The sequence below is a fragment of the Tachypleus tridentatus genome, chromosome 4 (genome assembly GCF_004210375.1).
Source record: "Tachypleus tridentatus isolate NWPU-2018 chromosome 4, ASM421037v1, whole genome shotgun sequence".
NCBI lineage: Eukaryota > Metazoa > Arthropoda > Merostomata > Xiphosura > Limulidae > Tachypleus > Tachypleus tridentatus.
Genome location: NC_134828.1, coordinates 25,255,194 through 25,270,625, shown reverse-complemented (window position 1 = coordinate 25,270,625; position 15,432 = coordinate 25,255,194). Strand labels below are relative to the sequence as shown.

The following is a 15,432-nucleotide window of genomic DNA, read 5'->3' as shown; positions in this document are numbered from 1 at the left end:
AACAGCAGCTTAAAATATTAAAATGCATTCTTTTGAATAATCAAAAATATTTAATTTTGTTTACAAAAAAGCTACCAAATTCAGTATTTTGCTTTTGTGAAAATAAATTATGCTTACCATGTGACTAATAAGTGCATCTCTAAAACTCTGTAAAAGAAAATAATAAAAAAATTATAGGTTTAACTTTTTTTTAGATCAGAACACTATTTCAAAAATCCCCTCCATCTAAAAACCAGATACCACAGTACTGTTATTTTTGTTCAATCAATTGTTTGTTTCTTACTTCGAAGGGTGTCCTGTATCAGGCATTAACCTGTTTAACGTGTATTACGCCACACCCATCCATTCATTAGCTAATAATTATACAGTATTGTGCTTAAACATTTAATATCACTTTAGAATTAATTTTTCATTGTACTTGTAAATTTACTAAAGATAACTGAGGATTTATATATACATAAACTTTCTATGTTACTACAGATAGCTAGGTTACATATGTATTAATATGTATATATTATCTTTTTTAGTATAGGAAAGGAATCACCAGGACTCCAGACAAAGAGTTCTGCAAAAGAAACACAGCAATCAAGTTAATTTTTTGTCTATGCTTGTGTGAAAAAATACTATTTCAACAGATTTTCATCTTAATGAAATTCGTATTCACTCCATAAACACATATATACAGATTATGTGACTTACACTTACAGCAGGCTTTAGTTAACACTGTAAAATAAATCATTGTTATTATTTAAACATTTTAAATGTGGTTTTAAAATGGGAGATTTGTTATGGCTGCCACCTTGTTTAATCACAATCCCTGTTATTAAGCACTACTGTATTTAATGACACACTGTACCTCCAGAAGTTTGGCTAATGCTTGTTTATGTTTCAAAGCTTCATCAAAAGACTTTTTCCCATCCCCTCCATTAAGGCTACTTCCACCTCTTTCAAGATTGGATGTTCCAGGAGTGGGTGATGACTGTCGACGACGCAAAGAACTCGGAAGAATTGTTTCAGACGAAAAGGGGAAAGCTGAAGTTACCGAAGCTGATGTCCCACTTTCAGGACCAGGTAGGGCACTTCGTTTAACCAAAGCCTAAAACAATATAGTATACTTGCATTTTATGATGTTACTTTACTATTTAAAAACATGCTCAAATGTTTGTGAAAACCAAAATAAATAACAAAGAGAAACATCACACACACTATTGCTTGTTGTCACAAGAGCTAGAAGGCCAAGGTGATAAGCACAACTTTCCTTATAAAAGTATGTAACTATACCATATGTGGTTAGTTTTTACCTGACAAGTTCCATCTTCCTTAGCTCCACAATCACAGAAGAAAGAGCCAAACTTGGCGTAAGTGACATCATGGTCCTTGTGGCACACTTTTGCACACACAGTACACACTCCAACTCCATCTATCATCTTACAAGTGTGACAATGATACCTGGAGCAACAATATAAGAAACTTAGACAAGAGTCATTGTACACATTTTCTCTTTAGCTAATGAACAAAAAAACAAAATGTAGGGCATTATAAAGCTTTGAGATTTGATGGCAAATCAGGGCTGAGGATTAAATCTGTTTGCTACATCTCCAATTCAATGATTTTGAATCTACACCACTTCTGGTAACCTTTAGGATTTAGCTGTCAATTTAATCTATACACTAGAACCTTTTCCCTTGTAAAATCTCTTCTGCTATTCTAAAAACAAAACAAAAGTTATAATTTTATATTTCTTATTAATTATGTGTAGAAACACTTCACATGAATAACAAAAACATTCTCTGTTTGACTTTAAAAACATTTCTTTAACTAATACACACCTTATTATCTATAGACGAACGGCCGATTCAAATCTTTTGAGGTGATTTGATTTAAAAAAATTGCGACTTGCAAGACTAATAAAAAGCATAAAGGTTTAGACAAACAAACGAAACATAACAAGTCTGTATTCTTAACAGTTTTAAAATCATGATCATACCAAACTCAGAACTTCAAAAACGTATTTCATAAAGTGATAAGTTCTTAAGGTCTTTTACAGTTTACTAGTCAGGAAGTTAAGGGAGCAAATAATGCAACGTTTTAATATATTAAAACAAGCAAGAATGACGGTAACACATAATAAGCACTAGTGACATTACTTTGGCTTTTTGTTTTAGTCTTTCCTTATTTATGTTGATCAAGTAACTGAAGTTATTCTGTTAAAGAAAGAAACCAGAACTTACCAGTGCTGATTCATGAATTCTTTTTGGGTCATTGTGAATGTACACAGTTTGTTACAAATGGAATCTTCATCCTAAAATTACACAGAAAAACAATTTATCACCTTATTCCACTTAACAAATTTGCTTGAAATAAACAGTCAATTTGTTGTTTGTTTTTCTTGTACATTGCTCTCCAATGACGAACGAATGCAACCCACATGGTTATGAGTTGATGTTAGTTAAGTTTAGTATGTAGTGTTTTCATGTTGAAAATGAATTAAGCCTCTAAAAATCTGGATAAACAAAACCTTAGAACAACAAAAACAGCATAATGGAATACATGCTTATAGAGCATATATTCTATGGAGAACACTGTTACTATAATTTTTCACTTTATTACTTGCTAATGAATACAAAAAATGATTCACAGATGTTGATAAAATATGAAAGGTCTACATATTTAATTTGCTGTTTTCTCCATGAACGTATGTTTGCAACTTGTGAAAACGTAAGAAGTGAATTACTCTTTTATAGATATGTGCAAAAGGCTACCTGTTATAAACACATCCTTTGTGCAGCAATGAGAAATAAACCAAAAATACTTGGTTTCACAGTCTGCCCCCCACTAACCACTCTAAGCCATACCTAACCCTACAAATGAATCAAATAAGATAGGGGGGAAAGAAAGTTAAGAGCAGCTTCATAGGGATATACTAAAGGAAATTATCTTAAACTCTATTTTCCAATGTCAGTTTCATGTTGTCAATAATTAGCACTTGTTAATACTGTCTCCTCCTGTTATAAACCTTTTTGATGAAGGATATCATGAATTAGGTTTATGTATCTGGTATACTACCCCTCCATTGTTGGAATGGTGAAAATTAAATGCAAATTTTGTTACAGTGGTGAACTACTAAAGTTTAAAAGAAAGATATTTTGTGGATAATTCTACAGGTAATTAGTAGAATTTACTAACCAATCATGCTTGTTTATCAATTGCATTTAACTACTACTTACAAGAGAGCTTCATAAAAAGAAAATAATTATAGTGCTCTAAACTGGGCTTTGATAAACATGGTGGGGTGGGCTGAGCATAGATAATGTAACATTGTAGAATTTTGTGCTTAATAACAAGCAAACATAATAGCAATATTTCAGTTACTTGGAGTAGAATAATCAAAAACAGTAAGAATAAAAAAAATCAATTTGGTTTATTATTCTTGTGCCATTAAATAAATGTAATTAAAATAATCAGTTAATCAGAATAACATGTGACATTAATCGATGTAACCAATGTTCAGAGGTAATCACTATATGACCATGCCAAAAAAAAGTCTTAGTAGAATGTGAGCTATCAAAATTTAATAAGTATTCTGTGTATCATTAACAGATAATTGTGGCAAAATGTAGATAAGGTTTATCAAACTGTCAACTGAAAACAACACTATGGCCTCAAAACAAAACTATTTTATTTATTCATAAAACTTATTTTTTCATGATTTATGTTAAAAAAAAAATATATATTTCCTTTCACAAAATACAAACAAATTATATTATACATAAATTAAGATTTTTTTTTTAGTTGATTAAAGTGTTTAAAAAAGACTAGATCTTACTGAATCCTCTCCAGCTGATTCGTCTTCATCCGGACCAATTTCTTCAGCCCAATCAGAATCTATCTCTGTATGATGGAATTCTCCATCACATGGGGGTGAAGTTGCCCCACTTCTGCTGGATACTGATCCTCTGTGTAAAAGGAAAAACATACATGTATAAAATTTATGTTGACAATTTATGATAAAAAGTCTTACAAGAGTAGCATAATTGTGCTTTTAAGTTATATCATAACGTGTTGGCTTGAACTTTTGAAGCCAGTTAATGATATGGCAAGATGTTTAATGTAAACTCATGCATTTACCTACATGCATTTTTACACACAGACTAAAATCACTTAAATTATTTAATTCATGTTATACCAGTCATAAAACAATTTTATTATATATTGTAATGGAAGACAATTATTAATTTTCAACAACATAAATCATTAGGAAAGAGTGATATTTAATCAAATAAACATTTTTGTACTGGTGTATCATATTAAGTGACAAGTATATAAAATAATGAAAATTATGACTTGTGAAAAAAAGTGTAGTCCACATAATATGATATACTTAAAATAGCATGCCATCTCACAGCAGTATTAATGAGCCAAGAAATAATGGTATTAAAACATAAAATATATACAATTAAAACATACTCTTTTTTTTGACCTTTAAATGTACTTAAAATATTTGGAGTATATTTGATGGAAAAATTATTACACTCAAAGTAAAAAGTGTAATAAAGTACAAAGAAAATGTGTATACATATGTATAAATTTAAAGACTTAGTGCAGGAGAATGAAACTTTGAAAACTTACAGCTCAAATGTGAATTATATGAATTCTGTATTGATGACTATTACGAATTATTTTACATTTCAATAAAATCCCCAAATCACACAACTTCAAGATATTACAAACTTGAATGTTAATGTCACCTATATTTTATAACCATAGTGACATCTTTTTACACCACCAACACATATATTACAACTATGTACTGAACTTTTAACATAAACTGGAATTTATTAACTCTTTCAGTGCAAGCTAAGTTTATACCACTGACCTTCTTGTACTAATTAAAAGTCTTTTTGGATCTGATACTTTTATCTTTCAATATAGTGTCCATCTTCAAAAAATTTGGTAGTCTTTCACATACAAAAAAAAAAGTTTTGTCCATGAATATACAGAGTACAGGTCCACAGACTTGTAACTGAAGTTCCGAAATTTGAAAAGCAACGAAAACCAAAGTTTTTTTTTTTTGTGGAGTGTGGAGCATCAGTGTAAATAGTTGACCCAACTCCACTTGACTCACGTCACTCAGGTGTGTCAGTTACGTCTCAGCGCTCCTACTGGTCACACGTGTGCCTGCTGTTTGCAGATATTTTTTTCTTGCTTTTCATTTTGTAACTTTGTGTTTAATTTCACTAAAAATTGATTATGGGGTGCTGCCCTGGACCCTACTGGGGTGACACATTTGTTCTAAAATCTGAAAATTCCAAATTCCAAAACACAACTGGTCCCAAGGGTTTTGGAAAAGACACTGTGGACCTGTATTTGTTTTGAATAGTCTGTGTGAGAAGCCATTTTCATGATAAAATTAAAAATACTTTTCCTAGTTTCATAAATCTCAAGTTTCGTTTTTTGTAATCCCTAATACCTTCAAAATGTATTTCAAACTTTTGTTTTCAGTAAAACTTTACGTTTAGAGATAGGGTAGAGATAAGCATCAATTTGACTGATCTCATAACTGCAAAAATACAATAAATAACCTTTTTTTCTTTCTAGAAAGACCTCAAATCATAACATGAAGCTACACTCATTTATCCAAAGTAGTTCTAAGTTTGTAACAGTGTTTATAAATTAAATGTGATTGTTTTATTACCCTTTGAACTACCACCCCTACCGTTGTAAATCATTTAGGGTGTGTGCAGATCATGTACGCTACTGAATTATGTAACTCACGAGTTACTGCTCATATGCATACCTCATGATACATTATTATTTGTATTTATTTTACTTAATATAACCTTAAATAACCTGAAACGATCCCTATTTTTACATTTTAGTTTGTTTATACTTACTAATGAAGAATAAACATGGAAAACAAGAAATACAATACTTAACCAATCTATTTTCTTGCTGTTGGTCGTCAAAGAGAGTTAACCCTAACTTGTTTTTTCTTAATACTATGCACAGTATTGCACTTAATTTGTATTCCATTAAATAATATACCAAACAATATAAACTAATAACATGCAGAAGGTAGACAAATTCCCTTCCCTCTCAAAAATTCCCCTTTAACCATTCAGAACACATTATACAATATGTCATTTGACAACTGAAAACTTCGACTTTCTACTGGTTATACGTAATATGTACTTAAACAGAAAAGAAAACTATTAGCATATCCTGTAAGAGAGGATGCAACAGGAGGGTTTCTGATTTTCTATTTGATAACTCTGTAATCAAACAAAATTTAAGCCTGTGATAAATGGTTCATTTGAACAATGACTATTTTATATATAGAGAAATTTATGTTTAATTTCATACATTTTGGAAGGGTGGTGGATAAAACAAGGATAACATGTTAAGAGAAAATGTGTCATGGTACGGGATGTTCATGATTTTTAAAAAATATTACCTTGTAAAATGAAGAACTTAAAACTTGTATATTATTAAAATATGGATTATTAGTTCAAGATTTTATGCTGTTCTAACTGGTATAACAAACAAAAAGTAGTTTAATGTAATTTTGAATGCAAGACACTAAAACCTTGTGTGATGAGCAGTGGAGGATACCTGTGATGATAAGGTTAAGAGACATTTCTATTGAAGTAAATAAAATGACCTACATGTCCAGAGTGTGTTTATATTAACTAAATATTCAATTTTAAACACTTCATCAGAAGCTATCAATATTTTACAAGTTCACTAATCCAACTGGTTTGGAACTGGAACACTTAACAGTAAATCAAATATATTAATACATGTATTTACAAAAGTTCATTTCATATTAAATTATCAAACATTCTTGAACTTAAACTGTTGAAAACACACCAAACGAAGAATGATAAATATATAATGTTTGTAAACCAACTTGCCTACCACAAAAATCATAGAATTTAGAACAGGATATGTTACATGTATGAAAAGCTGTATTATGCACTTATCAGTGGTTTGGTTTACTTCAACAGCTTAAGTTAATGATTGTTTGAAATTGTAATGATTTGAAAATTTCTAAATACATGTACCAATGTTCAATTGACTAATATCTGTATTCCAATTTAGATTCAAATTAATTAATGAACTTGAATATTAATAAAATTGTGAAATTCAAATGAAGCTAATAAATATAAACATATTTATATGCAAAAACAGCTTGTTTGGCTTGAGAAAATATTTTACATAGAAGAGCGAACAACGTTTCGACCTTCTTCGGTCATCGTCAGGTCGAAAAGTTGTTCGCTCTTCTATGTAAAATATTTTCTCAACCCAAACGAGCCGTTTTTGCATATAAATTTCTCAACAAGTGGGTTTCTCGACATCACTGAAATATAAACATAGATCATTGTTTCATTTACCATAACTGAAAAATTATAGACTTTTCTTAAAGATGTTTAGGAAAAAAGAAAAATGTTTCAGACTTCATTTACCAAAGAACTTTGGTTTTTATTGCAAGCAATTGGTGCCTGTTGCTAAGCAAAGTTATATAACCATTTACTATGCTCTGCTGAATTTAAACCATAAAACCTGTTGTTTTAGAATTACAAGTCCTCACACTTACCACTGAGGCACTTCTACATAATGTGCATCCCTTTATTCTGGAATTTTTAAAGGATTGACAAATTGATTTAAGTTACTAAATATTGTCATCTGTAATGAGTTATTAAGGCTGGTAATATCATAGTTAACAATTAGAGAACTTTCAGTGTTTTACCTTTCATTTTGCAACTTTAAGGCTCCAACAACATCAGCTAGGTAGGACAGCAGGTAACAGGTAGACTCCATCATGATCTGATGCTAATACACAAAAATGCACAATAGCCCAGCTAAATAGAGCAGAAACTACATTTAATTTTTGACATGATGCTAACAATACAAACAAAAAACCAATGAATATGCAAGTAGGTGAGAAATAATTTTGGCATTGTTAGACATCTTAACAACACACCTCACCTAAACAAAATTGAAATCAATATTCTACCAGATGTATGATTATAACACACTACTATACAGAAACTGACTCTAATAATGTGGAATATATAAAGTAATTTTCCTTTTGTAGTTTTGTATAAACAATTACTTGCTACTCAACAAATATCTTAATATAGTGTCTTTTGTTTCAGATTACAACTGGTGAATTTACATATAGTTTTTAGAATATTCAATGGAAATTTTTCATTGTGTTGTAAAGCCGCTTACTAATATTTTAGATCACTGGGGCTAACTGCTAGGTGGAAATTAATATGCAAGGATGACCAGGTTAGCTGATTGGATTTGAGGGACCAATTCAAGGGAAAGAGGGAACTTAAGTTCAAATCATTCATTCAAAAATTAAGTGTGAAAGAATCTGGCACATTTGCTTAGCTTTAAGAGAAGTTTTAAACTAGGAACAGATAGTGATAAGGGCACAGAGAAACTAAACAAAATAAAACTGAGATATAGAAAAGTTTAGCACAGGAAATTAATATAAAATAGTTACAAAAATAGGCCTAATTGTTATTATTGTAATGCTAGAAGTATAGAAATAAAATACATCACTTTAGGGCACTAGTAGGAATAGAAGGTTTTGATATAATGGGAATAAGTGAAACATTGTTAAATGTCGATGATTCTGATAACAGAAATTTCTTTGAAATATGTGGTAAAAGGCTATTTAATAGGAAGAGTGTAGTAAAGAGAGAGGGAGAAGTAACAATTTTAATTTCACACATGAGGGAAAAGGTTTTTTGAAACTGCTCAAGATGGATTTCTTCCATGAGAAAAAAGGACCTACTAGAAATAACATAGAAATGGTTGAAAGGTGGAAATTGGTGACCACACCAAAGTACAAGTGATCATTACTGTTTAAAGTTTGATGTTTTACTGCATATGAATTCCAGGAATAATACTTTGATTACAAGTTAAAAAAAAAGGAAACTTTGAAGGGATGCAACAAGAATTATGTTGTAAATAGAGCAGCCGATTTCTTTCGAGACATTAATAAAGTTGAAAAAAGTTTCAATATTCAAAATAAATATTTTCCATACAGAAGGAAAATAGTAGAAATAAAATTAAAATAAAACTTCACAAATTTAATAAAATTAAAATTTACTGGTATTACAGAAGATTAAGAATGTTGGTCAAACAGAAAATTAGGACATCCATAAGTTTGACTGAAAACAAAAATCAACAAGAACATTTGTACATCAGGTGTAAACAAAGTGTCAAAATGGAGGATAGGACCTGCCAGGGATAGTAAAGGAAAGCTTGTATCCGATGGTTATGAAACGATTAGGTTATCAAACATTCCACTTTTTCTTCAGTTTTTACTAATTAAGACTTAAGTAGCACTCCTCATCTTGAACAACTGATAGATGAAAACAAAACTGAACTGGGCAATTCCATAAATTCTGAGCTTGTTCAAGTAAAATTGGGAAGTTAAAGAGTGATAAGGCTCCTGGACCAGATAATATTTCCTCAAGGGTTTTAAAGGAAGTCGATGGCTGTGTATGCCGCAATTTTTATTTTGTAAGTCCTTGAATAACGAAAACAAGTACCAACAGATTGGAAATTAGCTAATGTCACTCCTATCTTCAAGGGAGGTAATAAAACTTGTCCCTGTAATTATAAATGTATTAGCCTTCTACCAGTTGTGGGAAAAAGTTTCAGAAAGTCTGTTAAAAGATAGTTTGCAAAGTTATTTAACAAAATTTATAATTTTATCAGATAGTCAACACAGTTTCACTGAGGGAAAAATCTTGCCTCATAAATCTTGTGCTTCAAAAATGGTTACTGTATATTACTGTAAAAGTGCAGATTTGGTTTATGTGGATTTTCAGAAAGCATCCAATAACATGCCGCATAAAACGATTGTAAAGAAACTTCTCTACAGGTATGGAGAATAAGGAACTGGATAAAAGAGTAGCTGTAGGGAAGAAAGTAGAGGATTGTTATATAGAGTTCAGTTAAAGTGGATTAATGCCACAACTGGATACCTCATGGATCAGTCTTAAAGGATCTTAATCTTTCTGATTTACATTAATGACAGATGAAAAAATGGTCAATAATTTATTTAAATTTGCAGATGATAAAGATTTTGGGTGTTGCTAGCTGTAAAGAGGATGCTGTTGATTTACAGAAGGATAAATGGAAGATGGGTTTTAATTATAATTTAGATGGGAATAATCTTAACAGTGTCATGAAAGAAAGGGATTTTGGTGTAATAAATGATCAGTCTCCAAACCCATTGAAGTAGCATGCTGTTGCTATTGGTAGGACAAATAAGATTTTAGGTTGGATCTACAGAAATGTTAAATACAAGTTTACAAAGATTATAATTTCATTATATAGATCACTGGTTAGGCCACATTTGGAGTACTGTGTTCAGTCTTGGACTTCTTACCTTAAGAAAACATTGAACTGTTAAAAGGGTTCAAAGAAGAGATGTTAAAATGGTATTTGGGATTGAGAGGTTGTCATATGAGGAGAGATTAAGTTCCTCTAAAATTGTGTTTTCTTGAAAAAAGACAAGTTAGATGAGATCTGATTACCTGTTTAAGACTAATATGAATTGATAATGTTGATGCATCAACACTTTTCACACCTAACAGTGAGGAATACAAAACTGGGTGGAACAAATATAGATTTAGGCAAGGTAGAAGCCATCTTTAGTTAAAACACTTGTTTCTCATAGGATGGTTGACCAATGGAATGGGTTGCCTTCGTATTTTGTAAAGGCAGTAAAATTTTAGTGAATTTAAAAGAAAGTTTGATAAATATATGAATGATAAGGGTTAGTGTTCATTTAAATTTTCTTAAAATTCATGTATTTAGTAGTTTTAGTTTGGCTCAGAGGATGGAACAGCTTCCATTATGTTATGTATTATAACTAAATCATTGGAGAAGTGCTATTTTAATAAGAACCTGTAAGAGAGCATAAGACACCACTGAACTGTAATTAATTTTAAAATAATACAACAACTGCTATTATTAAAATCAGAATTTGCCTATTATAATTTGTTTTTTTTAATCAATTTTCAAAATTATATTAATAAAATAAATGCTGGGCAAGTTTTTACCAGCATTAAATTTGGTAGATTTTTTAAAACGTAACTCATTTCTGTGTCCTTGTACCCCATATTTAAAGACTGAGGTTTGCTATTTTCTCTTAAAAACTTTTGCCATTTCAGGGATACAAATAAATGTAAGCATTATATCCTTGTTGAAGTGGGAAACCGTTAAGGACGTGAAGAATACAACACCACAGAAGAACAATATTACCTGTAATTAAACACTTGTGACAATAAAATATTATTTAAATTTATCAATCATTAGCAAAAAATAGTATTCTGGAAAACATTTCTTTATTGTATAAATAAAGTAACATTTATAAAAACTGGAATTTTCTTCATAAATTACACACAACTTTTTCATCAATGCACTTACCTTGCCTCCTGGCACATTATCTTCAAGTTTTTCTAAAACATCTTTCTGGACAAGGTATTTCTTGCTAATTAAAAAAAAACAACAAAAAATTTCAGAATTTGTTTTTTGTATACAAAATAAAAGTGTATACCAAATATTATAGAAACCATTACAAAAAATAACAATTAACTGTGTTGTTAACAATATAATTACTTGCCATTATAGAAGCTTTGATAGTCTTCTCAACAGAGATGAAGTAATATTTCTGATCCAAGATAAACCCATATTTATTTATGTTCCTTACTTCAACAATGTAAAAAATACTTGACAGTATTAAATACTACCTTATTGAAAATGAAAATAAATTCTTAGAGTAACCTACAAACTATATTCAAGACTCACCAGAGCTCTAGCCAACCAGTTGCAGCTTTAAAAAGTTGCAAGTGCCCTGATCCCGATCCTGCTCCTGCTAATGTTGCCATGACAACCATCAACTCTGAAAAGCCAATACCCTCTGATGCCGGTGAAAGTATTTTAGATCCCATTGGTATGAGGGCTGAAAGGATAGCATTAGATACTTCCTCTCCAACAGTACTACCAAAAAATAAAATCATATCAACTCTTCTCTTTTAGGATTCTAATACAAGCAAAGTAATGAAATCACTAGTAAATTACAAGTAAAAATAAACAACTTTTAAAGTAATGATAGCTGATTTTGTGTGAAGATTTTTATTCAGTGTTTGATAAAGGATGCAACTTGTACAATAATTTCATATGTTTATTGAGTGTGTGTGGGTTGCACTGTTGCAAACTCCGTAAACTTTGTTTTAACACCATAAAATATGGAACATATTTCCATAGATGTTTAGAGATAAACATGCTTTTAAAATTATTTTTACTATTTTCTCAGATAATTTTATAAAAATCAATTGGTAAACTTGCAACAGCTTTGGGCCTAGTTTAAACAATTGATTTTCCACACCTGTTTTCTTTCACGATGTACGATGTAAGACTTTGTAGTAACAATCTGTTTTCCTGTATGCTTCCTTCATCACCTTCGAGCTATTACAAGAGAAACACATATGAGCTTCAAATAGTTTTAATTCACGTGACAAGCAAAGAAATAATAAAAGTATGTTATTTTCTGAAGGATTTCATAATCACAGGCCTACAACAGAACTTCTTAATGAAAAGATTAGTATTTAAACAATAACAAGTATCTTCGATGAAAGTAGGATTCTAAAAATAGCTGGTTGATTGAAGTACTCAGACATTTTTACACTGCTTTATATAATAAATACTTCAACTACTTCTGAGAAAGCTCTGGTTGATGAAATTAGCTGTTTAAAAATGAATTATAAAGCCTTCAAGGTATTTAACAGTTTTATTCTAAAAAACACAAACATCAGAAGGCTATGTTTGAATATAGTCTAAATAAACCAAACACTTAGTGATTACTGATGGTAACATTTTAGCCTTAGAAAACGTTTTTAATGTAACTGCTATTTACCAAGATAACTCATCCTATATTATGTAAGAACGACTAACTACAAAGATAATTTTTATGTGAACAACTTTTGATCAAAACTATCAACTAAAGTGGGCAGAAATCTTCTGAGCACCTTTAGATTTTTAAACCTGGGAACTTTATTAGACACCCAAATTTACATAAATGTATCACAAGCACTTCATAAAATTTTTTATGCTTCTGAAATATGGGAAAAGAGTATTCTGAACACTTTGCACCAAAATAGAAAAATATTAGTATAATGGGAAGGTTAAGATACACGTGTTCACTCTAATAATCCATGTTCTCCAACATTCTATTTTAAAAATATAAATAAATTTATGAAAGGTTAATTATAAACATTGATTATACCAGCCTCAGTTGCTGATGGAAGTTATAAGATTTGATTAAGCCCTACATGAAAGAATACTGAATAAGAAATTTGAAACCACTTTGGTTCAAAACCCAGTTTGACATTCTTGTCATTCAAGAGGTAAATGTTTGAAACACACCTGAGAAGGAGCTCCAGATATAATCTTCTCCAACCAGTGGTGAAGAGCAGAGGTGTCAAGTTTACTCAGTTTGCTCATCTTGCTAAGAGTTGAACATAACTTTTCCAAGGTCTTGTCTGATGGGTTTTTCTCCACTGAGTGGATTCATTAAGATTATTAAATACCCTCAGTATCTAAAAACACTTTTTTCTTCTTCTTTTGAAGTTTACAACAAATAACAATTTCTTGGCTGATTGAAATAAAAATAAAGGTGATTTATAAGTGAAAACACCAGAATTATACAATATAGTAATTTATAAATCTGTTAACACCTGCCACACATTTTGATGAGGGTTAGAAGAATATTCGGGAATGGTTTTGTTTGCTATCTACACTAGCCCATTCTTTATTGTAAGACTAGAGGGAAGCAACCAGTCACAACTACCAACCGCCTACTCTCTTACCATTGAATAGTAAGATTTACCATGAGCAATTTTGGTGTGAAGGGGATTCTAGTCCACAACCCTCAAATTACCAGCTGAAAGATCTAACCACCTGGCCATGCCAAGACCCTAAGGTAGCATGAATGATGGTCGAACATTAAGGGGTCTTTTCTACATTTAGTAAAACAATAATAATTATGGAGAAGCCAACATTTATAACTAACTTACATGGATTGCAGTAAACTTAGCTGTTTACACTAGTGACTAATTGCCCCCTTCTTTTGTCAACAGCCCTAATTTATAGATGACTATAGATTAACCATCTTACTTGTACATTTAGGTTTATTGACCTACGATGCCACTTAAACTGAAAATAGTGAAACAAATACAGAATCTTATAAAAATAATTGTGGCATGTAAACTATAATTAACAAATCTATGAAATTTTCAGTTAATATTGTACTCAAATATTCTATCTTACAGAGGAAGTAATTGACATTTACTTTTACACTTAATACTTACACAGTATAAGATTTGTTTGTTTGGTTTAGAATTTCACGTAAAGCTACACGTGGGCTATCTGCGCTAGCCATCCCTAATTCTGCAGTGCAAGACTAGAGGAAAGGCAGCTAGACATCACCACCCACCACCAACTCTTGGGCTACTCTTTTACCAACGAATAGAGGGATTGACAGTCACATTTTATGTCTCCATGGCTCAAAGAACGAGCAGTTTGGTGCGATGAGAATTCGAACCCATGACCCTCAGATTATGAGTCGAGTGCCTTAACCACCTAGCCATGCTGAGCCTTCAGGAAAGGTTTGGGTTGTTTTGATTAGATAAGAACGAGCATGTTTGGTGCAACGAGAATTCGAACCCGCGACCCTCAGATTATGAGTCGAGTGCCTTAACCACCTGGCCATGCCGAGCCTTCAGGAAAAGTTTGGGTTGTTTTGATTAGATAAGAAAGATTAGAAACTACATTTGAAGTCTAAGTCACTGAAACAAACTTGTGACTGGACTAACAATTTCACCAAAGATAACGAGAAATTAATTTGCAAGTGTAAAGCAAAACATTTACAAAGACATAACAAATTAGCTTCTTAAAATAAAAACACCATGAAATAGTCTCTGCCCAAAACTTTCATGTAATCTATATAACTTTCTTACATGACCATTTCTGCATTAACATTTACTGGTTAAAATGTATCAAGTTATGAACTTGTTTCAGCTCTTTGTCTTATGCACAAGATATCCTTGTTACAGCATTTCCATAAAATACAAAAACAACATTAAAATATGTCTAGAATAAAAAGTATTTTTAGATGAAATGTAGAAAAAACAAAAATTCTTTAACTTCCTACATACTGAAACAATTAAAATAAAATTACCCTGAAGATTTAATTGTAGCATTTAAGTTAAAATGTTGGTCCAGCTCAGATGAGGGAAGGACTTATTCTAAGATATTCCAATCGATTTGACATACTAGCCGAATCAAAGATTCGTTAATACTGTGTTGAGATAAACTGGAATTGTATACATCATTAGTTTC

The 15,432-nt window shown here is 31.0% G+C and overlaps 1 protein-coding gene across 1 annotated transcript in view; it reads right to left on the bottom strand.

Annotated features, from left to right (window-relative positions):
• The window catches only part of poe (E3 ubiquitin-protein ligase-like protein poe), a 107,798-nt gene that overhangs the window by 43,642 nt on the left and 48,724 nt on the right, over positions 1 to 15,432 (bottom strand). Inside the window, 10 exon segments of the mRNA XM_076497355.1 lie at positions 118 to 147; positions 857 to 1,096; positions 1,302 to 1,449; positions 2,232 to 2,302; positions 3,827 to 3,956; positions 7,751 to 7,833; positions 11,461 to 11,524; positions 11,842 to 12,033; positions 12,422 to 12,501; positions 13,459 to 13,592. Of these exon segments, the coding sequence (XP_076353470.1) occupies positions 118 to 147; positions 857 to 1,096; positions 1,302 to 1,449; positions 2,232 to 2,302; positions 3,827 to 3,956; positions 7,751 to 7,833; positions 11,461 to 11,524; positions 11,842 to 12,033; positions 12,422 to 12,501; positions 13,459 to 13,592 (1,172 nt within the window).